Below are 25,653 nucleotides of genomic sequence, written 5' to 3'. Positions count from 1 at the left end.
ACCCAATTTTGTATTGCTGATTCAACTTGTTAGCCAGGGTTCGTGAAGATAACCAAGAATTTACAACTTTCATTATGAGACTGAAAATAAAACAAGGGTTAATATTGACTGCTATCGATGTAAAATATTACAAAGTATTTTAAGAGTTTATTCGGAAGATAACGGCTCTATAATCGTTCTTCCGTGGTGCCCCGACTTTCTAGTTAATTACATTTACATGATTAGCTTAATCAGGTAATATTAATTACAGAGAAATCATTTTATAAGTTAGCATGTCATATCACTTAATCCGGCATAGCCAAAGACACGACACTGCCTATGCTGTTACAGCCCCACTGTCACGTCCTGACCATAGTAAGTTGTTATTTTCTATGGTAGAGTAAGTCAGGAGGTGTTTGTCTGTTTTTGTATTTCTATGTTGGTTTTGTTTGGTATGATCTCCAAATAGAGGCAGCTGGTTGTCGTTGTCTCTAATTGGAGGTCATATTTAAGCTGATGTTTGTTCGACCTGTTTTTGTGGGTGATTATATTTTGAGTAGTGTGTTCTCTCTTCGTCACGGTTTGTTGTTTTTGTTAGTTCAAGTAATTAGTGTATTGCATTACGTTTCACGAATAAATAAAGATGTGGAACTACAAACATGCTGCATTTTGGTCCGATCCTTCAGACAGCCGTGACAGAATCACCCACCAAAAAAGGACCAAGCAGTGTGGTAAGGAGTATCTGGAGGAATGGACTTGGGAGGAGATTTGGGATGGTAAAGGACCCTTGAGGCAGGCTGTCGCTGGAGGCTCCAGACAGGGGAGCGTCGCTGGAGGCTCCGGACTTGGGAGCGTCGCTGGAGGCTCCGGACTGGGGATCGTCTCAGGAGGTTCTGGACTGGGGACCGTCGCTGCAGGCTCCGTGCCATGGATCATCACTGCAGGTTCCGCGCCATGGATCATCACTGGAGGCTTCTTTCGTGGAGCTGGAATAGGTCTCACCGGACTAGAGAACGTCGCTGAGAGTTCTGGACTAGGGAACGTCACTGGAGGCCGGGTGTGCGGAGCAGGCACAGGGTATACTGGGCCGTGGACGCGCACTGGAGGTCTGGAGCGTATGGTACGAGGCGTTGTGACAGGTCGCACAGGTTTGTGTTGGCGAACTGGGGTTACCGTGCGTAGATAACCTGGACCGAGAAAACGCACCGGAGACCAGGAACGCTGAGCAGGCATACTCCTTCCTGGCTCAATGCCAACTCTAGCACGGCACCTGTGAGGAGCTTGCACCGAGCGCACCGGGCTGTAGCTGCGCACTGGCAACACAGTGCGTTTCTCAGCATAACATGGTGCTTGCTCGATCACTTGCCCCCCACAGTAAGCACGGGGAGTTGGCTCAGGTCTCCAACCTGACTCTGCCAATCTCCTCGTGTGCCCCCCCCCCCCCCACAATTTCTTGGGGGGCTGTCTCTCGCCCTTGCCTCGTTGTTGGTACAGCGCCTCATAATGACGCCGCTCCGCTTTAGCTGCCTCAATCTCCTCCCTCGGACGGCGATACTCCCCAGCCTGCCTCCAGGGTCCTTTTCCATCCAGAATTTCCTCCCAGGTCCATTTCTGTTGCTCCTGGGCACGCTGCTTGGTCCTTTTGTGGTGGGTAGTTCTGTAATGTGCGTCGTATAGAGGGGACCAAAGCACGGCGTGTTGAGTGCTCATAATTATTCTTTAATGAAAAAAACGAAACACTTCACAAAGAAACAAAAACGACAGCAAACAGTTCCGTCAGGAAACATACAACTAAACGGAGAACAACTACCCACAAACACAATAGAAAAAAACCCAACTTAAATATGATCTCCAATTAGAGGCAACGAGGACCAGCTGCCTCCAATTGGAGATCAACCCAAAAGACCACATAGAAATAATAACCTAGAAAAACACCCCAAAACACCCCCTACTCTACTATAGAAAATGACATCTTACAAGGGTCAGGACGTGACACACACAGGCCATAACATAATACAATGTCTACTCTCAAACAAGGCGAAATTATATAGATCTATGGATAGAGGTCAGCAGGGGTAAACTGGGACCAGAAATCAGCTCCGGAATTTGTAACTGATAAGAGAATTATATAATAAAGGTAAATGAATAAAGAATCCATTATTAATTAGTAGTTATGTAGCATGGGTAATAAATAATTAAAGTACTGAACGTTAGTCCCGTAAGGTCTAGTAGAGACCCGGAAGGGAGAGAAATGTGTGTGTGTGTGTGTGTGTGTGTGTGTGTGTGTGATTAGTGGGCCTAAGGGAATTGTAGATATGTGTGTGTGAAGAGACCGGGAGTAGCCTTCAAGGTTCTCCTAATCTTGGGGGAAAGGAACAGGCAGCACTGGATAGTGATTAACAGTGGTGGGAAGTCCGGGGAGGGATACTATTCACCTACTGTTTGTGGGTATGTATGTGCGTAGGTTATCTACTGTTTGTGTGGAGGTGTGAGCGGGGAGAGAGGACAAAATGAACTTCTTTGTTAATGTTCGGAAGAACGTTCTCTGAATAAACTGTACAGACCTTTTGCAGAAAGCTGAGTCCTTGCCTAATTATTCTTTACCCAGTGTCTTTCAAACCTTGGGAATTAGTCAAGGCTTATTGATTGTTAATTATTATCATGGGGATAAAATAATTCCTTTGACACTAACATAGGGCCCATTTTAAAAGAAATTCATAGGGCCGGCCCATTATTATCCAGATCATTTTCATTGTGCACCCTGAAAAAAAGTTTGACTGGCCAAATTGGCAAAGAAATCTGCCCATGGAGGTCAATGCCCTAGAGGTGTCTGTCTAATGTCACTGCCATGGTCATAATTAGAATAGAATAGCCTGCTACTTCCTTACTTTATATTCCTCGCAAAGCCATTGGCTGTTGGGGATTTCACACCTACATGCGTCCAAAGGTCGTGGAGAGTTGTGGACTGGAGGTGTTGCAATAACCCGTTACTTTCTTAAACAGCACAGCCAAGAAGGAGACACCTTTTATTGACAATCACAAAGAAGTAGACCTTAACTTTCAATATGTACGTGTTATTATATACCATATTGGCAGGATTGGCTATACTGCCACTCTTCCTTTATCTCAGAAATCCTTACCTTATGCAGGACCTGCACTACACAGTGACTTGCATCGTACTCGGGTTCCGAATGAACAGAATCAAGAGGAGCAAACCGTTCTACAGCATGCTGGACTGTTTTCTCGATAAGGTCAAAAAACACCCCAACAAACAGTTTATTGTATTCGAGAAGAGTTCGTATACATACCGGGATGTTGACAAGCAGAGCAACAAGTTGGCCCGGGCGCTCTCACAGCACGCCAGCGTGAAGGAAGGGGACACTGTCGCCCTCTTCATGGGTAACGAGCCCATGTATGTGTTTATCTGGCTGGCCCTGGCTAAACTTGGATGTACAGCTGCTCTGCTCAACTACAACATCAGGTCCAAGTCCTTATTGCACTGTTTCACCTGCTGCAGAACCAACGTGCTCCTGGCTGCTTCAGGTAAGCCCAGCCCACTTACCTTGTGTAATATTCGTATGTGTAAACATATTGAATTGGATGCATTTTACCGCCGTACCATACTGTGCTATGATTGGTTAAGACCACCCAGATGGTTAGGTCATGGTCTGTTGATCATGGTTGGAGATAGGTGAACATGCCAGTTGTAGCTAGCTAATAAAGAGCTACGTTAAGAAATATCCTGTAGAACTGCATTTTATTATTTTGTACAAAGCGTGCAAAACAAGACATGGTGTCAGAGTAAAAGGTCTTAAAAGATGGATTTTGCTGGAGTTCCTTCTCCTCGAATGGACTGGGAGTCTACAAACTTACCCGATGCATGGCGTAAGTACAAACAGCATGTGGAGCTTATGTTCACGGGTCCTCTGAAGGAAAGAGGAGAAGAGGAAAAGTGCAGCTACCTGCTCCTCTGGATCGGTGAAAAAGGGAGAGATATTTACAACACATGGACACTTACCGAGGCCGAATCAAAAGTACTGAAAACATACTACGATTGTTTTGAAGCATATGTTGTGCAGAAGACCAATACGATTTTCGCTAGGTACAAATTCCATGAGAAAGTACAGGGAGCTAGCGAGTTTTTTGAACAGTTTGTGACTGAGCTGCGTCTGCTTGTGAAAGACAGATTATGCCAACAAGGATGAGATGGTCAGGGACCGTATTGTATTTGGAATACACTCACCGCGAGTGAGAGAAACTTTTGAATGTTGGGTCTGAGCTAACGCTGGACAAAGCTATCGACATAGCCAGATCTCATGAGCTAGCACAGGCTCAGATGAATACCATTTTGCGCGGCAGCACGAGCGCATCACGTGAACACGCAGTCATCAAAGCACACCTCCGGTGCCCTGAGAGCGCGTTTTAGAACGGAGAGAGACATAACTCCAAAACAGAGCGACACAGACTCAAAACATGTGGATATTGTGGATGAAGTGCATGGTGAACAAGGAAATTGCCCAGCTAAAGGCAAACAGTGTACTAGATGTGGAAAATGGAATCACTTTGCAAAAGTGTGCAGAGCTTACCGTGGAAAAACAGTACACGCAGTGAGTGAAGATGAAATGCCAATCAAAGAGTCAATCGCTGATTAACTGTTTATTGATTCAGTGACACAGAAAAGTCAAATATCAGAGACAGAGCAAGCCTTTACTGACATTGAGATAGGAACACAAGGCACAGAGCTAAAGTTCAAACTAGACACTGGTGCACAAGTTAACATTATTCCTCTGAATAAGCACCGCAGCTTGACATCTGAGTGCGAGCTACAGCCCACCATGCGCAGACTGACTGGTTATGGTGGTGAACAGCTCATGCGTCCAAAGGTCGTGGAGAGTTGTGGACTGGAGCTTCACAGCACCACATCTGCAGCTGCGATACACAAGCTGAAAGCAGCCTTTGCCAGGCATGGCATTGTAGAGACTTTAATATCTGACAATGGGCCATGTTACAAATGAAATGAGTTTGAATCCTTCACAAAAGCATGGGAGTTCACACATGTCACCACAAGCCCGCATTTCCCTCAAAGTAATGGCCTTGCTGAAAAATCTGTGCAGATTGCTAGATCACTCATGGACAAAGCAAAAGCAGACAAGAGAGACCCCTACCTCAGTCTCCTTGAATACCGCAACACTCCAGTTGACAACTTCAAATCACCAGCCCAGCTGTTGATGAGCCGCAGACTTCGCTCAGTCCTTCCCTGCACCAACCTGGCTGAGCTGGACCCAAGGAAAGAGCAAAAAATTATTTTTTTTAAACCCTAAGCTAGTCTTGCCTGCTTCAAGAACAGCTAGCTAACTAACCAATACAATACAGTGAGTGGTCCGCCCAGTTCTAACTAGGGTGCTTAGACAAAGTTTTCTTACGGGTAATGTATGCCCAAGGGCGACTTGGCTTGGTATCCCCTTTTCCCACCAACAAACAAACAGCCATACACCACAGCAATACATACTCACATGATAATGGACAATGTGAGATGAAGGCGCAAAAACAAAAGAGAGATAGCTCCAGAGACAACTGATTGGGTTTCTTTTAAACCAAGGGAAAAGGGGATGTGATTGGGTAAGGGAAAAGTAGCAGGTGTGTCTTCAGATTTGTGACTGATGACTGCCACCTGTGACTAGGGCAGAAGGAGAGAAAACAAATACACACAGGATACCTGTATCCGTAACACTCCCACCCTTAAAAGAACAACCCTATAAGGATTGCAATCAAAGTATTTACAACGAATACTAACAAGTTCAACAAGCAACGGCAACCTAACGAGACATACAAAAATTATACATTTTAAACACGAGACAAAGCATCTGCCAATAAATTTTCAGAACCCTTTTTGTGGCGGATCTCCAATTCATAATTCTGCTCAATAAGGGCCCAACGCATAAGGCGCTGGTTCTGGTTGTACATACGGTGGAGAAACACTAAGGGGTTATGGTCAGTATATACTATCATTGGTAGGGCACTGGAACCAATATATACTTCAAAGTATTGCAGAGCTAACAACTAAGCTAGAGCTTCTTGTAGGATGGTTGCATAGTTAGCCTGACATTTGTTCAACTTTCGAGAAAGATAACAAACAGGATGATCCACTCCACTCTTGTCCTGCTGCAGTAGAACAGCACCAGCACCTCTGGCACTAGCATCTACCTCAAGTTTAAACGGTCGTTCAAAATCCGGAGCAGCAAGTACAGGGGTATTACGTAAGAGTGCTTTAGCAGTATCAAAAGCTACCTGACAATCAGGGGACCATTCAAACGATCTAGCTAGACTGAGCAAATCGGTCAATGGAGCAACTACTGCAGACATTTTTACAGAAACTACGGTAGTAGCCAACCATCCCTAAAAAGTGCCGTAGCTCTCATCTGGTGGTAGGTGAGGGGAATGCAGTTATAGCCTAGACCTTGGTATCAACAGGGCGCACCTGTCCATGGCCGACCTCTTTGCCGAGATAGGTAACCGTGGCCTTCCCAAACTCGCACTTTGCCAAGTTCAGGGTTAGAGAAGCAGCTGCCAAACGTTCACATACTACCCTTAGAGAGTTAACATGATCTGACCACGCAGACAAATAAATCACTAGATCATCAAGGTAGGCACTACAATTGGGAACACCAGCTAATACAAAGTTAACCAGTCGTTGGAAAGAGGCTGGTGCATTCTGCATAGTTACATAAGTACCAGCACCAACAGTGTCGATACAGTCGTCCAGTCTGGGTAACGGGAACGAATCTGGCATTAAGTTTCACTTAATTTCTTTTCAATTAACCTGTTAGGGCTAGGGGGCAGCATTGACACGGCTGGATAAAAAACATACCCGATTTAATCTGGTTACCACTCCTACTCAGTAACTAGAATATGCATATACTTATTACATATGGATAGAAAACACCCTAAATTTTCTAAAACTGTTTGAATGGTGTCTGTGAGTATAACAGAACTCAAATGGCAGGTCAAAACCTGAGAGATTCCTTTACAGGAAGTGGCCTGTCTGACCATTTGTTGAACTTCTTTTCCATCTCCATCATTTACTAAGGATCTCTGCTCTAACGTGACACTTCCCACGTCGTCCATAGGCGCTCAGAGCCCGGGAAAAAACAGAATGTCGTCATTCCAGCCCCAGGCTGAAACACATTATCGCCTTTCTCAAGTGGCCGATCAAGAGACACTAGCTTATGCGCGTGACCCCGACCGCCCCCGCCTTTGGGATTTTTTCCTCTGTTTGCCGAAAAGGAGATTCCCTGTCGGAATATTATCGCTTTTCTACGAGAAAAATGTCGTAAAAATTGATTTTAAACAGCGGTTGACATGCTTCGAAGTACGGTAATGGAATACTTAGAATTTTATTGTCACGAATTGCGCCAAGCGCGTGACACTTCTTTACTATTTCGGATAGTGTCTGGAACGCACGAACAAAACGCCGCTATTCGGATATAACGATGGATTATTTTGGACCAAACCAACATTTGTTATTGAAGTAGCTGTCCTGGGTGTGTATTCTGACGAAGACAACAAAAGGTAATGACATTTTTATAATAGTAAATATGATTATGGTGAGTGCTAAACTTGCCGGGTGTCTAAATAGCGAGCCCGTGATGCCTGGGCTATGTACTTAGAATATTGCAAAATGTGCTTTCACCAAAAAGCTATTTTAAAATCGGACATATCGAGTGCATAGAGGAGGTCTGTATCTATAATTCTTAAAATAATTGTTATGCTTTTTGTGAACGTTTATCGTGAGTAATTTAGTAAAATGTTAGCGAATTCCACTACAGCGGTCACCCGGCTGTAGTGGACGAGAAACAGCCTGTTTAATTATCAAAGTATCTTTTCATACTCCTCTGTGAGGAAGGCAGAGCTTCCTTTGCGAGAGCACAGGCTTGGTGTAGGCGCTCACGAAAGCGACTAACGTAGTCCAACACATTCTCATCTCCCGCACACAACTCTTGGGACAAAAACTGTTCTTTAAGAACTTTCATTGGTCCTCTCACTGTGTGACCAAACACAGCCGGGCTGAACGCTAGGGACTCCTGTACAGTATCACGAGCAGCAAACAAAACTAGAGGAACTCCCTCATCCCAATCTTTCTCAGATTCCAAACAATATTTATGTAGCATAGACTTCAGTGTCTGATGCCAATGTTCAAGTGCACCCTGAGACTCTGGGTGATATGCGCTTGATACATGGTGCGTAATTGACAAGGATTTTAACACCTGCTTGAAGAGCTTTGATAGGAAATTGGTACCCTGATCAGTGTGTACCACCTTAGGTAACCCAAATGTCATGAAGAATTTAATTAAGGCTTTACTCACTACCGGAGCTGTAATCCTTCGCAGAGGAATGGCCTCGGGGTATGTTGTTGCCATACACATAACCGTAAACAAAAACTGGTTACCCGATTTTGTCTTCGGTAACGGTCCAACACAATCAACCACCACATGTTCGAATGGTTCACCTATGACAGGTATTGGACAAAGAGGAGCGGGAGGAATAACCTCATTTGGTTTTCCTGTTATTTGACATGTGTGGCATGTCCGACAGTACTGAGCCACATCTTGTTTTAAACTTGGCCAAAAGAAATGTCGAAGGACCCGATCATAAGTCTTGGTGATTCCTAAATGACCGGACCACTGGTGATCATGAGCAAGGGATAACACATTTTGTCGAAGGCTGTAGGAATCATTATTTGGTAAACAGCATTCCAATCTCCGCCCGCGTCAACATGGGATGTCCATTTACGCATGAGGAGATTACCATCAATGAAGTAAGCCACGTTCTTCTTCTTTACTTCTTCCAATGAGACAACCCTAGAAAAACATTTAGCAAGCCTGTTGTCAACCTTTTGGTTAGCAATCAGCTGCTCACGAGTGACTGGTAACTCTATTGCATCATCAATAGGTTCAATATACTTTGATTCTGCCCTGGGCTGTTTGTAAGAGGGGATCAGCTTCCCAGATGTAGCACACAACCCATCCTCTTGATCAAACTCATTGAACAGAACAGTGTTCGACAAATCTATTACGTCACCCACTTGTCGTGCCTGAGCACGAGTGACAGCACAAGCGGGGAACACGTGGATAATTCTGTGCCAACTCACTGGAGAGAGAGTGGTCACTTTTATCCAATACGGGTACTACCTTTCCTCCGGCAATATCGTTACCCATTATAAAGGTCACACCTTTTACTGGCAACATAGGACGTACCCCCACTCTGAATATTCCACTGATTAACTCAGAGTGTACACTAACAAAGTGCAATGGCACTGGGACAAAACCCATTTCAATACCCTGAATTAACACACTGGAACCACAGTAGGTATTGTCGGAGAAGGGCAACACATCAGACAATATAAACGGCCGCGTATTTCTAAGGATTTTAAAACCTCTTACATCTAGACGTTCCGCTAGCGGAACACCTGCTCCAATATCCAATGATAGGCGTGACGCGAATTACAAATTCCTCAAAAATACAAAAACTTCAATTTCTCAAACATATGACTATTTCACAGCATTTTAAAGACAAGACTCTCCTTTATCTAACCACACTGTCCGATTTCAAAAAGGCTTTACAGCGAAAGCAAAACATTAGATTATGTCAGCAGAGTACCCAGCCAGAAATAATCAGACACCCATTTTTCAAGCTAGCATATAATGTCACAAAAACCCAGAAGACAGCTAAATGCAGCACTAACCTTTGATGATCTTCATCAGATGACACACCTAGGACATTATGTTATACAATACATGCATGTTTTGTTCAATCAAGTTCATATTTATATCAAAAAACAGCTTTTTTACATTAGCATGTGACGTTCAGAACCAGCATACCCCCCATTCAAACAGTTTTAGAAACTTTAGAGTGTTTTCTATCCAAAGCCAATAATTATATGCATATTCTAGTTACTGGGCAGGAGTAGTAACCAGATTAAATCGGGTACGTTTTTTATCCAGCCGTGAAAATACTGCCCCCTAGCCATAACAGGTTAAAGTAGGCAATTTAGTGGCTCTACTCTCAGTATGAGCCGAAAACACGCTCTTGTGCGTCAACACAAACTCGTCTGCCAACACAATCGCTTCTGACAGGGAGGATACTTTGCTCATTTTGGTAAACTACAATGCGTTCGGGTAAGCCATTTTTAAACTCTTCCAACAAGATTAACTCCCGGAGAGAGTTGAAATCAGTTACCTTGCTAGCAGCATGCCATTTATCAAACAGATTTCCCTTGTCTCTAGCAAATTCTACATAAGTCTTACTAGGAGACTTTCTATGAGACCTAAATCTCTGTCGGTATGCCTCAGGAACAAGCTCATAGGCGCGAAGAACAGTAGCTTTGACCACCTCATAATTCAAACTGTCTTCCAGAGGTAGTGCTGACAAAACCTCTTGGGCTTTACCAGTTAATTTACACTGAAGTAATAAGCACCATACCTCTTCAGGCCATTTCAATGCTACGGCTATACATTCAAAAACACTAAAATAGGAGTCAACCTCTGACTCTCTAAACAAAGGTACCAAGGCAATCTGCCTACTAATGTCAAACATGTTGGAAGACACAGCTGGTGAGGACAACTCACTACCAGGCACAGCAGAAACAGATGCTAGCCTCGCTGTCTCTTCCTCCAGTTCCATCTGGCGCATTTTGAACTCCAACTGCCGCTGTTCACTTTCTGCCTTATTTTTTACACATCTCCAATTGCCGCTGTTCTCTTTCTGCCTCCATTTCCAAATTGAGATTTTCTCGGCTAATTTGGGCTCTCTCTTCCGCCTCCAGTTGGAGCTGTGTCGAACGGCCATCCCTCATGCCATCACTGTTTGACAGTGGGGAGAGTGGCTCAAAACAGGGCAATGTGGCTGGAGCTTTAGCCTCGCCCTCGTTCTCAGACACCAACGGGCTTACAGGAGCAGCAACATTCCCTACATGGGTAGTAGGCTCAGGCAGCGGTAACATGGATGTCAGTAAAGGAATATCCCGGATGAGACACTACTTATGTTACGAACCCCTTTGGCCCTGCAGTCTAGGTGGGATGGAAACGAGACCCGTAACATATCTCATGCAAATCATAACAGTGAAAAGGAACAGTGAGAACTAAAAACAACAGACAACCTAAACCTACCGCCAAACACTTTAGGTTTATTGTTCAAACACACGGTAATGGGGGGAGGGGGGGGGGGGGGGGGGGAGGGGCTGAGCTGGACCCAAGGAAAACCCTAAGCTAGTCTTGCCTGCTTCAAGAACAGCTAGCTAACTAACCAATAAAATACAGTGGGTGGTCCGCCCAGTTCTAACTAACTAGGGTACTTAGACAAAGTTTTCCTATGGGTAATGTATGCCCAAGGGCGACTTGGCTTGGTATCCCCTTTTCCCACCAACAAACAAACAGCCATACACCACAGCAATACATAGTCACATGATAACGGACAATGTGAGATGAAGGTGCAAAAACAAAAGAGAGATAGCTCCAGAGACAACTGATTGGGTTTCTTTTAAACCAAGGGAAAGGGGATGTGATTGGGTAAGGGAAAAAGAGCAGGTGTGTCTTCAGATTGGCGACTGATTGGCGACTGATGACTGCCACCTGTGACTAGGGCAGAAGGAGAGAAAACAAATACACACAGGATACCTGTATCTGTAACAAAATGCATGAAAAACGTGCACAGAGACAACAACAACAAAAGCGATACTACGACAGGTCAGCTAGACCACTGCCACCACTGATCGACGGAGAGTCAGTTAGAATCCAGGAGCATGGCCTCTGGAAGCCAGCAGTCGTCATCCAACCAGCTGACACTGAACGTTCATATCACGTCCGCACAGCAGAAGGAGCAGTGTACCGCCGCAATCGTCGTCACCTACTGAACACAAAAGAACAACACACTGATGAGATGAACTGTTCCCCTGAAAGAGAACGTGATGGACTAAACCCACACACAGCACAACATACACCACACTTACCTGCAACACCACAAGAGCTGTTGACTGACACAGAAGCATGCTCAGCATCATATCGCACAAGGTCAGGAAGAGAGGTCAAGCCCAGAGCTGTCCTCGACCTGTGAAATGTGAAAGGGTGTAGGCGGATCGCTGCCCTAAAAGAGTTCCAGACTGTAAACTTGTTATTGAAGTTCACTTGAAATGCTTTGGTATTGTATTTGTTGAAATGTTAAGATGTCATTTCTACAGTGAAAGCTGAGTTGCTGAGAATCCCTTGTTCGAAACGCAACAGTATGTTGGATCATTGTTTCAGAGTCTATGTTGATTGAGTTGGTGTAGTATGCAATATAAATGGTTATTTACCTTGAGTTCAAACTGCAGAGCATGTATTGAAAAGAAACGCTTAGAATATGTAAAAAAATTTATTTTGTTTTTAAAGAAGGGGGATGTATATGAGTAAACATACTGAATTGTAATTGGATGCATTTTACCGCCGTATCATACTGTGCTATGATTGGTTAAGACCACCCAGATGGTTAGGTCATGGTCAGTTGATAGGTGAACATGCCAGTTGTAGCTAGCTAATAAAGAGCTACGTTAAGAAATATCCTGTAGTACTGCATTTTATTATTTTGTACAAAGCCTGCAAAACAAGACACCTTGGTGTTGCTGTTTACAATATTATTGTTAATACATCTATTTTGAATAATAATTAATATATCTATAATAACTAGTGTAGAGACCCATGGTTGTTTGATCGTCAGGTAGCCTAGTGGTTAGAGCGTTGGGCCAGTAACCAGCAGGTAGCCTAGTGGTTAGAGCATTGGGCCAGTAACCGAAAGGTAGCCTAGTGGTTAGAGCGTTGGGCCAGTAACCGAAAGGTAGCCTAGTGGTTAGAGCGTTGGGCCAGTAACCGAAAGGTGTTGGGCCAGTAACCGAAAGGTTGCTGGATCGAAGTCCCGAGGTTACAAGGTAAAAATCTGTCGTTCTGCTCCTGAGCAAGGCAGTTAACCCACTGTTCTCTGGGTGCTTAAAACGTGGATGCTGAGTAAGTCAGCCCCCACACCTCTATGATTCAGAGGGGTTGGGTTAAATGCATTCAGCTGTACAACTGACTAGGTATCCTCCTTTCCCTCTATGCAGCTAGTGGGAGGCAGTGCTAGTAGTGTGCAGGCCGGAATTAATAGGATTCTGTCTCATGCTTGCTCTGTCTATGTCCCTCCCTCTCTTCTCCCCCCAGAGTTGCGTGGAGCGGTAGAGGAAGTGCTCCCCACCCTGAGGGAGCAGAGTGTAAGTGTGTTTGTGCTGGGTGAGGAGGAGGAGAAGTGTGTGACGAAGGGCTTGAATACTCTGAGCAGCAGCAGGATAAAGCAGTACTCAGATCAACCTCTAGACCCACAGCTCAGGTCAAAGGTCACCTTAAAGAGCCCTGCCCTCTACATCTTTACGTCAGGAACTACAGGTAAGCTGGGCCAAAACAAGCTGGACTGGACTGGCCTGGATATGCATCCAGCATAGTTGCAGGAAGTGTGCTAGAAAGAACAATGTGAAAAATAAAATGTCCAGACCAGTACAGTATGACTCTGGTCAGCCCTGTAGTGTGAATTAGACAGAATACTACTGATGTCCAGACCAGTACAGTATGACTCTGGTCAGCCCTGTAGTGTGAATTAAACAGAATACTACTGATGTCCAGACCAGTACAGTATGACTCTGGTCAGCCCTGTAGTGTGAATTAGACAGAATACTACTGATGTCCAGACCAGTACAGTATGACTCTGATCAGCCCTGTAGTGTGAATTAGACAGAATACTACTGATGTCCAGACCAGTACAGTATGACTCTGGTCAGCCCTGTAGTGTGAATTAGACAGAATACTACTGATGTCCAGACCAGTACAGTATGACTCTGGTCAGCCCTGTAGTGTGAATTAAACAGAATACTACTGATGTCCATATTAGTACAGTATGACTCTGGTCAGCCCTGTAGTGTGAATTAGACAGAATACTACTGATGTCCGTATTAGTACAGTATGACTCTGGTCAGCCCTGTAGTGTGAATTAGACAGAATACTACTGATGTCCATATTAGTACAGTATGACTCTGGTCAGCCCTGTCGTGTGAATTAAACAGAATACTACTGATGCCCATATTAGTACAGTATGACTCTGGTCAGCCCTGTCGTGTGAATTAAACAGAATACTACTGATGCCCATATTAGTACAGTATGACTCTGGTCAGCCCTGTAGTGTGAATTAGACAGAATACTACTGATGTCCAGACCAGTACAGTATGACTCTGGTCAGCCCTGTAGTGTGAATTAAACAGAATACTACTGATGTCCATATTAGTACAGTATGACTCTGGTCAGCCCTGTAGTGTGAATTAGACAGAATACTACTGATGTCCATATTAGTACAGTATGACTCTGGTCAGCCCTGTAGTGTGAATTAGACAGAATACTACTGATGTCCATATTAGTACAGTATGACTCTGGTCAGCCCTGTAGTGTGAATTAGACAGAATACTACTGATGTCCATATTAGTACAGTATGACTCTGGTCAGCCCTGTAGTGTGAATTAGACAGAATACTACTGATGTCCATATTAGTACAGTATGACTCTGGTCAGCCCTGTAGTGTGAATTAGACAGAATACTACTGATGTCCATATTAGTACAGTATGACTCTGGTCAGCCCTGTAGTGTGAATTAGACAGAATACTACTGATGCCCATATTAGTACAGTATGACTCTGATCAGCCCTGTAGTGTGAATTAGACAGAATACTACTGATGTCCAGACCAGTACAGTATGACTCTGATCAGCCCTGTAGTGTGAATTAGACAGAATACTACTGATGTCCATATTAGTACAGTATGACTCTGATCAGCCCTGTAGTATGAATTAGACAGAATACTACTGATGTCCAGACCAGTACAGTATGACTCTGGTCAGCCCTGTAGTGTGAATTAGACAGAATACTACTGATGTCCAGACCAGTACAGTATGACTCTGGTCAGCCCTGTAGTGTGAATTAGACAGAATACTACTGATGTCCAGACCAGTACAGTATGACTCTGATCAGCCCTGTAGTGTGAATTAGACAGAATACTACTGATGTCCAGACCAGTACAGTATGACTCTGGTCAGCCCTGTAGTGTGAATTAGACAGAATACTACTGATGTCCAGACCAGTACAGTATGACTCTGATCAGCCCTGTAGTGTGAATTAGAAAGAATACTACTGATGTCCATATTAGTACAGTATGACTCTGGTCAGCCCTGTAGTGTGAATTAGACAGAATACTACTGATGTCCAGACCAGTACAGTATGACTCTGGTCAGCCCTGTAGTGTGAATTAAACAGAATACTACTGATGTCCAGACCAGTACAGTATGACTCTGGTCAGCCCTGGAGTGTGAATTAGACAGAATACTACTGATGTCCAGACCAGTACAGTATGACTCTGGTCAGCCCTGTAGTGTGAATTAGACAGAATACTACTGATGTCCATATTAGTACAGTATGACTCTGGTCAGCCCTGTAGTGTGAATTAGACAGAATACTACTGATGCCCATATTAGTACAGTATGACTCTGGTCAGCCCTGTAGTGTGAATTAGACAGAATACTACTGATGTCCATATTAGTACAGTATGACTCTGGTCAGCCCTGTAGTGTGAATTAGACAGAATACTACTGATGTCCAGACCAGTACAGTATGACTCTGATCAGCCCTGTAGTGTGAATTAGACAGAATACTACTGATGTCCAGACCAGTACAGTATGACTCTGGTCAGCCCTGTAGTGTGAATTAGACAGAATACTACTGATGTCCAGACCAGTACAGTATGACTCTGATCAGCCCTGTAGTGTGAATTAGACAGAATACTACTGATGTCCATATTAGTACAGTATGACTCTGATCAGCCCTGTAGTGTGAATTAGACAGAATACTACTGATGTCCAGACCAGTACAGTATGACTCTGGTCAGCCCTGTAGTGTGAATTAAACAGAATACTACTGATGTCCAGACCAGTACAGTATGACTCTGGTCAGCCCTGTAGTGTGAATTAGACAGAATACTACTGATGTCCAGACCAGTACAGTATGACTCTGGTCAGCCCTGTAGTGTGAATTAGACAGAATACTACTGATGTCCATAGACCAGTACAGTATGACTCTGGTCAGCCCTGTAGTGTGAATTAGACAGAATACTACTGATGTCCAGACCAGTACAGTATGACTCTGATCAGCCCTGTAGTGTGAATTAGACAGAATACTACTGATGTCCATATTAGTACAGTATGACTCTGATCAGCCCTGTAGTGTGAATTAGACAGAATACTACTGATGTCCAGACCAGTACAGTATGACTCTGGTCAGCCCTGTAGTGTGAATTAAACAGAATACTACTGATGTCCAGACCAGTACAGTATGACTCTGGTCAGCCCTGTAGTGTGAATTAGACAGAATACTACTGATGTCCAGACCAGTACAGTATGACTCTGGTCAGCCCTGTAGTGTGAATTAGACAGAATACTACTGATGTCCATATTAGTACAGTATGACTCTGGTCAGCCCTGTCGTGTGAATTAAACAGAATACTACTGATGCCCATATTAGTACAGTATGACTCTGGTCAGCCCTGTCGTGTGAATTAAACAGAATACTACTGATGCCCATATTAGTACAGTATGACTCTGATCAGCCCTGTAGTGTGAATTAGACAGAATACTACTGATGTCCATATTAGTACAGTATGACTCTGGTCAGCCCTGTAGTGTGAATTAGACAGAATACTACTGATGTCCAGACCAGTACAGTATGACTCTGGTCAGCCCTGTAGGGTGAATTAGACAGAATACTACTGATGTCCAGACCAGTACAGTATGACTCTGGTCAGCCCTGTAGTGTGAATTAAACAGAATACTACTGATGTCCATATTAGTACAGTATGACTCTGGTCAGCCCTGTAGTGTGAATTAGACAGAATACTACTGATGTCCATATTAGTACAGTATGACTCTGGTCAGCCCTGTAGTGTGAATTAGACAGAATACTACTGATGTCCATATTAGTACAGTATGACTCTGGTCAGCCCTGTCGTGTGAATTAAAAACAATACTACTGATGCCCATATTAGTACAGTATGACTCTGGTCAGCCCTGTCGTGTGAATTAAACAGAATACTACTGATGCCCATATTAGTACAGTATGACTCTGGTCAGCCCTGTAGTGTGAATTAGACAGAATACTACTGATTTCCAGACCAGTACAGTATGACTCTGGTCAGCCCTGTAGTGTGAATTAGACAGAATACTACTGATGTCCATATTAGTACAGTATGACTCTGATCAGCCCTGTAGTATGAATTAGACAGAATACTACTGATGTCCAGACCAGTACAGTATGACTCTGGTCAGCCCTGTAGTGTGAATTAGACAGAATACTACTGATGTCCAGACCAGTACAGTATGACTCTGGTCAGCCCTGTAGTGTGAATTAGACAGAATACTACTGATGTCCAGACCAGTACAGTATGACTCTGATCAGCCCTGTAGTGTGAATTAGACAGAATACTACTGATGTCCAGACCAGTACAGTATGACTCTGGTCAGCCCTGTAGTGTGAATTAGACAGAATACTACTGATGTCCAGACCAGTACAGTATGACTCTGATCAGCCCTGTAGTGTGAATTAGAAAGAATACTACTGATGTCCATATTAGTACAGTATGACTCTGATCAGCCCTGTAGTGTGAATTAGACAGAATACTACTGATGTCCAGACCAGTACAGTATGACTCTGGTCAGCCCTGTAGTGTGAATTAAACAGAATACTACTGATGTCCAGACCAGTACAGTATGACTCTGGTCAGCCCTGTAGTGTGAATTAGACAGAATACTACTGATGTCCAGACCAGTACAGTATGACTCTGGTCAGCCCTGTAGTGTGAATTAGACAGAATACTACTGATGTCCATATTAGTACAGTATGACTCTGGTCAGCCCTGTCGTGTGAATTAAACAGAATACTACTGATGCCCATATTAGTACAGTATGACTCTGGTCAGCCCTGTCGTGTGAATTAAACAGAATACTACTGATGCCCATATTAGTACAGTATGACTCTGGTCAGCCCTGTAGTGTGAATTAGACAGAATACTACTGATGTCCATATTAGTACAGTATGACTCTGGTCAGCCCTGTAGTGTGAATTAGACAGAATACTACTGATGCCCATATTAGTACAGTATGACTCTGATCAGCCCTGTAGTGTGAATTAGACAGAATACTACTGATGTCCAGACCAGTACAGTATGACTCTGATCAGCCCTGTAGTGTGAATTAGACAGAATACTACTGATGTCCATATTAGTACAGTATGACTCTGATCAGCCCTGTAGTGTGAATTAGACAGAATACTACTGATGTCCAGACCAGTACAGTATGACTCTGGTCAGCCCTGTAGTGTGAATTAGACAGAATACTACTGATGTCCAGACCAGTACAGTATGACTCTGGTCAGCCCTGTAGTGTGAATTAGACAGAATACTACTGATGTCCAGACCAGTACAGTATGACTCTGATCAGCCCTGTAGTGTGAATTAGACAGAATACTACTGATGTCCAGACCAGTACAGTATGACTCTGGTCAGCCCTGTAGTGTGAATTAGACAGAATACTACTGATGTCCAGACCAGTACAGTATGACTCTGATCAGCCCTGTAGTGTGAATTAGACAGAATACTACTGATGTCCATATTAGTACAGTATGACTCTGATCAGCCCTGTAGTGTGAATTAGACAGAATACTACTGATGTCCAGACCAGTACAGTATGACTCTGGTCAGCCCTGTAGTGTGAATTAAACAGAATACTACTGATGTCCAGACCAGTACAGTATGACTCTGGTCAGCCCTGTAGTGTGAATTAGACAGAATACTACTGATGTCCAGACCAGTACAGTATGACTCTGGTCAGCCCTGTAGTGTGAATTAGACAGAATACTACTGATGTCCATATTAGTACAGTATGACTCTGGTCAGCCCTGTCGTGTGAATTAAACAGAATACTACTGATGCCCATATTAGTACAGTATGACTCTGGTCAGCCCTGTCGTGTGAATTAAACAGAATACTACTGATGCCCATATTAGTACAGTATGACTCTGATCAGCCCTGTAGTGTGAATTAGACAGAATACTACTGATGTCCATATTAGTACAGTATGACTCTGGTCAGCCCTGTAGTGTGAATTAGACAGAATACTACTGATGTCCAGACCAGTACAGTATGACTCTGGTCAGCCCTGTAGGGTGAATTAGACAGAATACTACTGATGTCCAGACCAGTACAGTATGACTCTGGTCAGCCCTGTCGTGTGAATTAAACAGAATACTACTGATGTTTATGCCAGACAGGTAAATATTCTTAGATAGCACAACTCTGATTGGTCAAAGATATAAGGTACCATTTGAGATTTACATCAGCCTTGATTGTCTGTTTCCTGCCCTTCCTGGTGTCTCGTCCTCAGGTCTGCCGAAGGCTGCGGTCATCACACATGAGAGGCTGTACATGGCCTCCTCTATGCAGGCCATCTCAGGTGTGGCCTCTGATGATGTCATCTACATCTACCTGCCTCTCTACCACACCGCCGGCTTCATGATGGGTCTGACTGGAGCCATAGAGAGAGGTACTCTACTGTGATGTACAGCACAGTTGGTGAGAGTGTTGTTCTGGCAGCGGCCAGGTCGTGGGTTCAATTCCTGCATGGATAACATGCACCTCATAGCAGTGCAGTATATGGGAGAAAGATATGAGGTGTGAAGAGCTGAACTGGTTCAGAACTTCTTAAGAACTGGTTCTGAACTTCTTTAGATCTGGTTCAGAACTGGTTCAGAACTTCTCTAGATCTAGTTATGAACTTCTCTAGATCTGGTTCAGAACTGGTTCAGAACTTCTTTAGATCTGGTTCAGAACTGCTTCAGAATTGCTTCAGCACTGGTTCCATGCCATCTCTAGCAATTACAATAACTACATTCAAATGGAATTCAAATGGAGAGAGAAAAACATAATAATTGAAATTCTCTATAAAAATTACTCTGCTAGCCGCCTGACTTGGCACTGATGATGAAGATAAAAAATGCAAATGTCTCTGAATACACGTTCCATATTATTTGAGGGCCGTCATGTGTAATAATGTTGTTATGATGTTGACCAGGGTTTACTAAGGGTTGTTTAATGGAGTGTCTCTTTACTCTGGGCGTTGGAGTAGAGGTGACTTGGCTCTGAGGTGACTTCTAGTATTTCAAACCAAAGTTCCTGAGTGTATTCAAAATGGCATCCTATTTCCTTTATACTGCATTGCTTTTGTTTTTGACCAGGGTCCATGTGGCTCTGGTCAAAAGTAGTGCACTATATATAGGGAATAGGGTTACATTTGAGACGCAGCCCCAGAGTTCCAAGCTGTTTATGTCAATAATGACCTTAGACTCTCAAATCAACCAGGACAAATTCCTAGGCCTTAGGGGTGCTGTAGCCTTTAACTAGGGCCCGGAGTTATTCCTTCCTGGTCCAGTAACATGGTCAGGAACAACTCCTGGCCCTAACCAGAACCATTCAAAGGGGACTGTGCTTTAGTTAGTTAGTTAGTCACGGTTGTCGTAGGGTAGAGTGGACCAAAACGCAGCAGGAATATGTGCACTCATCTTCTTTTTATTAAGGACAGGGAAGGTAAACCAAAACAAACACGTACACAAAAACACAACGACTAGCAGGCCGGTAACAGGCCGGTAAGGCACAAAGATATACACAGCACAATCTCCCACAAAATACTAATACAAACACATACCTATTTATAGGACCCTCAATCAGAGGCAACTAGAAAACACCTGCCTCCAATTGAGAGTCCAACCCCCAATAAACTAAACATAGAAATACAAATGACTAGACTAAACATAGAAATACATAAACATAGAACAGTGCCCAAAACCCCGGAATAATAAATCAAACACCCTCCTATAAACACAACCAGCCCGAACCACATAAAACAAATATCCCCTGCCACGTCCTGACCAAACTACAATAACAAATAACCCCTTCTACTGGTCAGGACGTGACAGTACCCCCCCCCCCCCCCCCCCAAAGGTGCAGACCCTGGATGCACCTCACACAAATAAACAAAATAACCCCAAAACAAAATAAATCCCCTAAACTAAAGGGAGGGAAGGGAGGGTGGGTGCCGTCACCGACGACACTCGTGCATACACCCCCCCCCCCCCAAACCTTCTACATTGGAGGTGGCTTAGGCTCGGGCCTAAAACCACCCCCTGACCAGTCCACTCCTCCCAAATACCTCGGCCTGACACGTCACTGTAGACCCTGTACTATACTTTATGAGCTCTGGACTGTAGGACGACTCTATGAGCTCTGGACTGTAGGACGACTCTATGAGCTCTGGACTCTAGGAGCTCTGGACTGTAGGCAGACTCACTCGGTTCCGGGCTGTAGGCTGACTCACTCGGTTCCGGGCTGTAGGCCGACTCACTCGGTTCCGGGCTGTAGGCCGACTCACTCGGTTCCGGGCTGTAGGCCGACTCACTCGGTTCCGGGCTGTAGGCAGACTCACTCGGTTCCGGGCTGTAGGCCGACTCACTCGGTTCCGGGCTGTAGGCCGACTCACTCGGTTCCGGGCTGTAGGCCGACTCACTCGGTTCCGGACTGTAGGCCCGTCTCACTCGGTTCCGGACTGTAGGCCCGTCTCACTCGGTTCCGGACTGTAGGCCGTCTCACTCGGTTCCGGACTGTAGGCCGTCTCACTCGGTTCCGGACTATACACTGTTGCCGGATACTCTGGATGGGGTACTGTTGCCGGATACTCTGGACGGGGTACTGTTGCCGGATACTCTGGACGGGGTACTGTTGCCGGATACTCTGGATGGGGCACTATCTTCAGACACTCTGGACGGGGCACTGTCTTCGGACACTCTGGACGGAGTACTGTCGTCGGAAGCTCAAGACTGAGCTGACGCACTGGAAGCCTAGTGCGTGGGGCTGGTAGTGGAGGTACCAGACTGGAGACACACACTTTAAGGCTAGTGCGAGGAGCGGGAACAGGACATCCTGGACTGGGCTGATGCACTGGAAGCCTAGTGCGTGGTGCTGGTACTGGAGGTATCAGACTGGAGGCACGCACTTCAAGGCTAGTGGGAGGAGCGGGAACAGGCTGAATTGGACTGGGCTGATGCACTGGAGGCCTGGTGCGTGGTGTTGATACTGGATATACCGGGCCGTGGAGACGCACTGGCGGTCTCGATCGCACTTCCTGCACAACCCGTCCTGGCTGGATGGAACTAGTAGCCCTGCACAAGCGAAGTGCTGGCACAGGGCGAACTGGGCTGCCTGATGGTTGCCGTGCGTAGAGCGGGCGAAATCATGCGCACTTCCGCGTACTCCGGCGCTCTCTTTTCCACCTGCTTCTCATAAAAAGCACGGGGAGCTGGCTTAGGTCTACTGCCTGGCCCAGCCAAACTACCCGTGTGCCCCCCCCAAAAAATGTCTTGGGGGTGCCTCTCCGGCTTCCTAGCCAGCCGTGTTCCCCAGTAGCGTTCCCGGTCCTCACCAGACTTCCTCCATGGACCCTCTCCGGCCAGAATTTCCTCCCAAGTCCAAAACTCCCGACAGTCCACCTGTTGCTCCTTCCTCCACTGCTTGGTCCGTGTTTGTGGGGAGATTCTGTCACGGTTGTCATAGGGTAGAGTGGACCAAAACACAGCAGGAATATGTGCACTCATCTTCTTTTTATTAAGGACAGAGAAGGTAAACCAAAACAAACACGTACACAAAAAAACACAACGACTAATAACAGGCCGGTAAGGCACAAAGCTATACACAGCACAATCTCCCACAAAATACTAATACAAACACATACCTATTTATAGGACCCTCAATCAGAGGCAACTAGAAAACACCTGCCTCCAATTGAGAGTCCAACCCCCAATAAACTAAACATAGAAATACAAATGACTAGACTAAACATAGAAATAAATAAACATAGAACAGTGCCCAAAACCCCGGAATAATAAATCAAACACCCTCCTATAAACACAACCAGCCCGAACCACATAAAACAAATACTTAGTCAGTACTTAATATTTAGTCAGTCAGTTAGTTAGTTTGTAGGTAATACTTTTGTCAGTCAGTGAGTTAGTTTGTTAGGTAATCATTTATTTAGTCAGTCAGTTAGTTAGTTAGGTAATCATTTAGTCAGTCAGTTAATGAGTTAGTTAGGTAATCATTTAGTTAGTCAGTCAGTTAGTTAGGTAATCATTTAGTCAGTCAGTGAGTTAGTTTGTAGGTAATCATTTTGTGAGTTAGTTAGGTAATTATTTAGTCAGTCAGTCAGTTAGTTTGTTAGGTAATCATTTAGTCAGTCAGTTAGTTAGTTAGGTAATCATTTAGTCAGTCTGTGAGTTAGTTTGTAGGTAATCATTTTGTGAGTTAGTTAGGTAATGATTTAGTCAGTCAGTCAGTTAGTTAGTTAGGTAATCATTTTGTCAGTCAGTTAGGGAGTTAGTCGGGTAATTATTTAGTCAGTCAGTCAGTTAGTTAGGTAATTATTTAGTCAGTCAGTGAGTTAGTTTGTAGGTAATCATTTTGTCAGTCAGTTAGTTAGTTAGTTAGTTAGGTAATCATTTAGTCAGTTAGTGAGTTAGTTAGTTAGTTAGGTAATCATTTAGTCAGTCAGTGAGTTAGTTTGTTAGGTAATCATTTTGTCAGTCAGTTAGTGAGTTAGTTAGTTAGGTAATCATTTTGTCAGTCAGTGAGTGAGTTAGTTAGTTAGTTAGTTAGTTAGGTCATCATTTAGTCAGTCAGTCAGTCAGTCAGTCAGTCAGTCAGTCAGTCAGTCAGTCAGTCAGTCAGTTAGTTAGTTAGTTACTTAGTTAGATACTTAGTTAGTTAGTTAGTTAGTTAGTTAGTTAGTTAGTTAGTTAGTTAGTTAGTTAGTTAGTTAATCATTTAGTCAGTCAGTCAGTTAGTTAGTTGGTTAGGTAATCATTTAGTCAGTCAATCAGTTAGTTAGGTAATCATTTAGTCAGATAGTGAGTTAGTTAGGTAATCATTTAGTCAGTCAGTCAGTTAGTTAGTTAGTTAGTTAGGTAATCATTTAGTCAGTCAGTCAGTTAGTTAGTTAGTTAGCTAATTATTTTGTCAGTCAGTTAGTTAGTTAGTTAGGTAATAATTTAGTCAGTCAGTCAGTTAGTTAGGTAATCATTTAGTCAGTCAGTGAGTTAGATTTTAACTAGGGCCCAGAGTTATTCCTTCCTGGTCCAGTAACATGGTCAGGAACAACTCCTGGCCCTAACCAGAACCATTCAAAGGGGACTGTGCTTTAGTTAGTTAGTTAGTTAGTCAGATAGTTAGTTAGTTAGTTAGTTAGTTAGTTAGTTAGTTAGTTAGTTAGTTAGTTAGTTAGTTAGTTAGTTAGTTAGTTAGTTAGTTAGTTAGGTAATCATTTAGTCAGTCAGTCAGTCAGTCAGTCAGTCAGTCAGTCAGTTAGTTAGTTAGTTAGTTAGGGTTAGGGTTAGGGTTAGGGTTAGTTAGTTAGTTAGTTAGTTAGTTAGTTAGTTAGTTAGTTAGTTAGTTAGTTAGTTAGTTAGTTAGTTAGTTAGTTAGTTAGTTAGTTCATCTTCTTTTTATTAAGGACAGAGAAGGTAAACCAAAACAAACACGTACACAAAAAAACACAACGACTAATAACAGGCCGGTAAGGCACAAAGCTATACACAGCACAATCTCCCACAAAATACTAATACAAACACATACCTATTTATAGGACCCTCAATCAGAGGCAACTAGAAAACACCTGCCTCCAATTGAGAGTCCAACCCCCAATAAACTAAACATAGAAATACAAATGACTAGACTAAACATAGAAATAAATAAACATAGAACAGTGCCCAAAACCCCGGAATAATAAATCAAACACCCTCCTATAAACACAACCAGCCCGAACCACATAAAACAAATACTTAGTCAGTACTTAATATTTAGTCAGTCAGTTAGTTAGTTTGTAGGTAATACTTTTGTCAGTCAGTGAGTTAGTTTGTTAGGTAATCATTTATTTAGTCAGTCAGTTAGTTAGTTAGGTAATCATTTAGTCAGTCAGTTAATGAGTTAGTTAGGTAATCATTTAGTTAGTCAGTCAGTTAGTTAGGTAATCATTTAGTCAGTCAGTGAGTTAGTTTGTAGGTAATCATTTTGTGAGTTAGTTAGGTAATTATTTAGTCAGTCAGTCAGTTAGTTTGTTAGGTAATCATTTAGTCAGTCAGTTAGTTAGTTAGGTAATCATTTAGTCAGTCAGTGAGTTAGTTTGTAGGTAATCATTTTGTGAGTTAGTTAGGTAATTATTTAGTCAGTCAGTCAGTTAGTTAGTTAGGTAATCATTTTGTCAGTCAGTTAGGGAGTTAGTCGGGTAATTATTTAGTCAGTCAGTCAGTTAGTTAGGTAATTATTTAGTCAGTCAGTGAGTTAGTTTGTAGGTAATCATTTTGTCAGTCAGTTAGTTAGTTAGTTAGTTAGGTAATCATTTAGTCAGTTAGTGAGTTAGTTAGTTAGTTAGGTAATCATTTAGTCAGTCAGTGAGTTAGTTTGTTAGGTAATCATTTTGTCAGTCAGTTAGTGAG

At 43.6% G+C, this 25,653-nt stretch overlaps 1 protein-coding gene across 1 annotated transcript in view; it reads left to right on the top strand.

Moving 5' to 3' along the window:
- The first annotated feature begins 2,949 nt into the window (after window positions 1-2,949).
- Window positions 2,950-25,653, top strand: part of LOC145864280 (long-chain fatty acid transport protein 2-like) — a 45,886-nt gene continuing 23,182 nt past the window's right edge. Inside the window, exons 1-3 of the mRNA XM_082969782.1 lie at window positions 2,950-3,522; window positions 13,203-13,424; window positions 19,503-19,661. Of these exons, the coding sequence (XP_082825908.1) occupies window positions 3,045-3,522; window positions 13,203-13,424; window positions 19,503-19,661 (859 nt within the window). The 5' untranslated portion in view covers window positions 2,950-3,044. The remainder of the gene's footprint in view (window positions 3,523-13,202; window positions 13,425-19,502; window positions 19,662-25,653) is intronic.

This window comes from Salmo salar, chromosome 26 (genome assembly GCF_965601325.2).
Source record: "Salmo salar chromosome 26, fSalSal1, whole genome shotgun sequence".
Taxonomy (NCBI): Eukaryota; Metazoa; Chordata; class Actinopteri; order Salmoniformes; family Salmonidae; genus Salmo; species Salmo salar.
The sequence above is the reverse complement of the archived record's forward strand: the minus strand, read 5'-3'. Positions and strand labels throughout refer to the sequence as shown.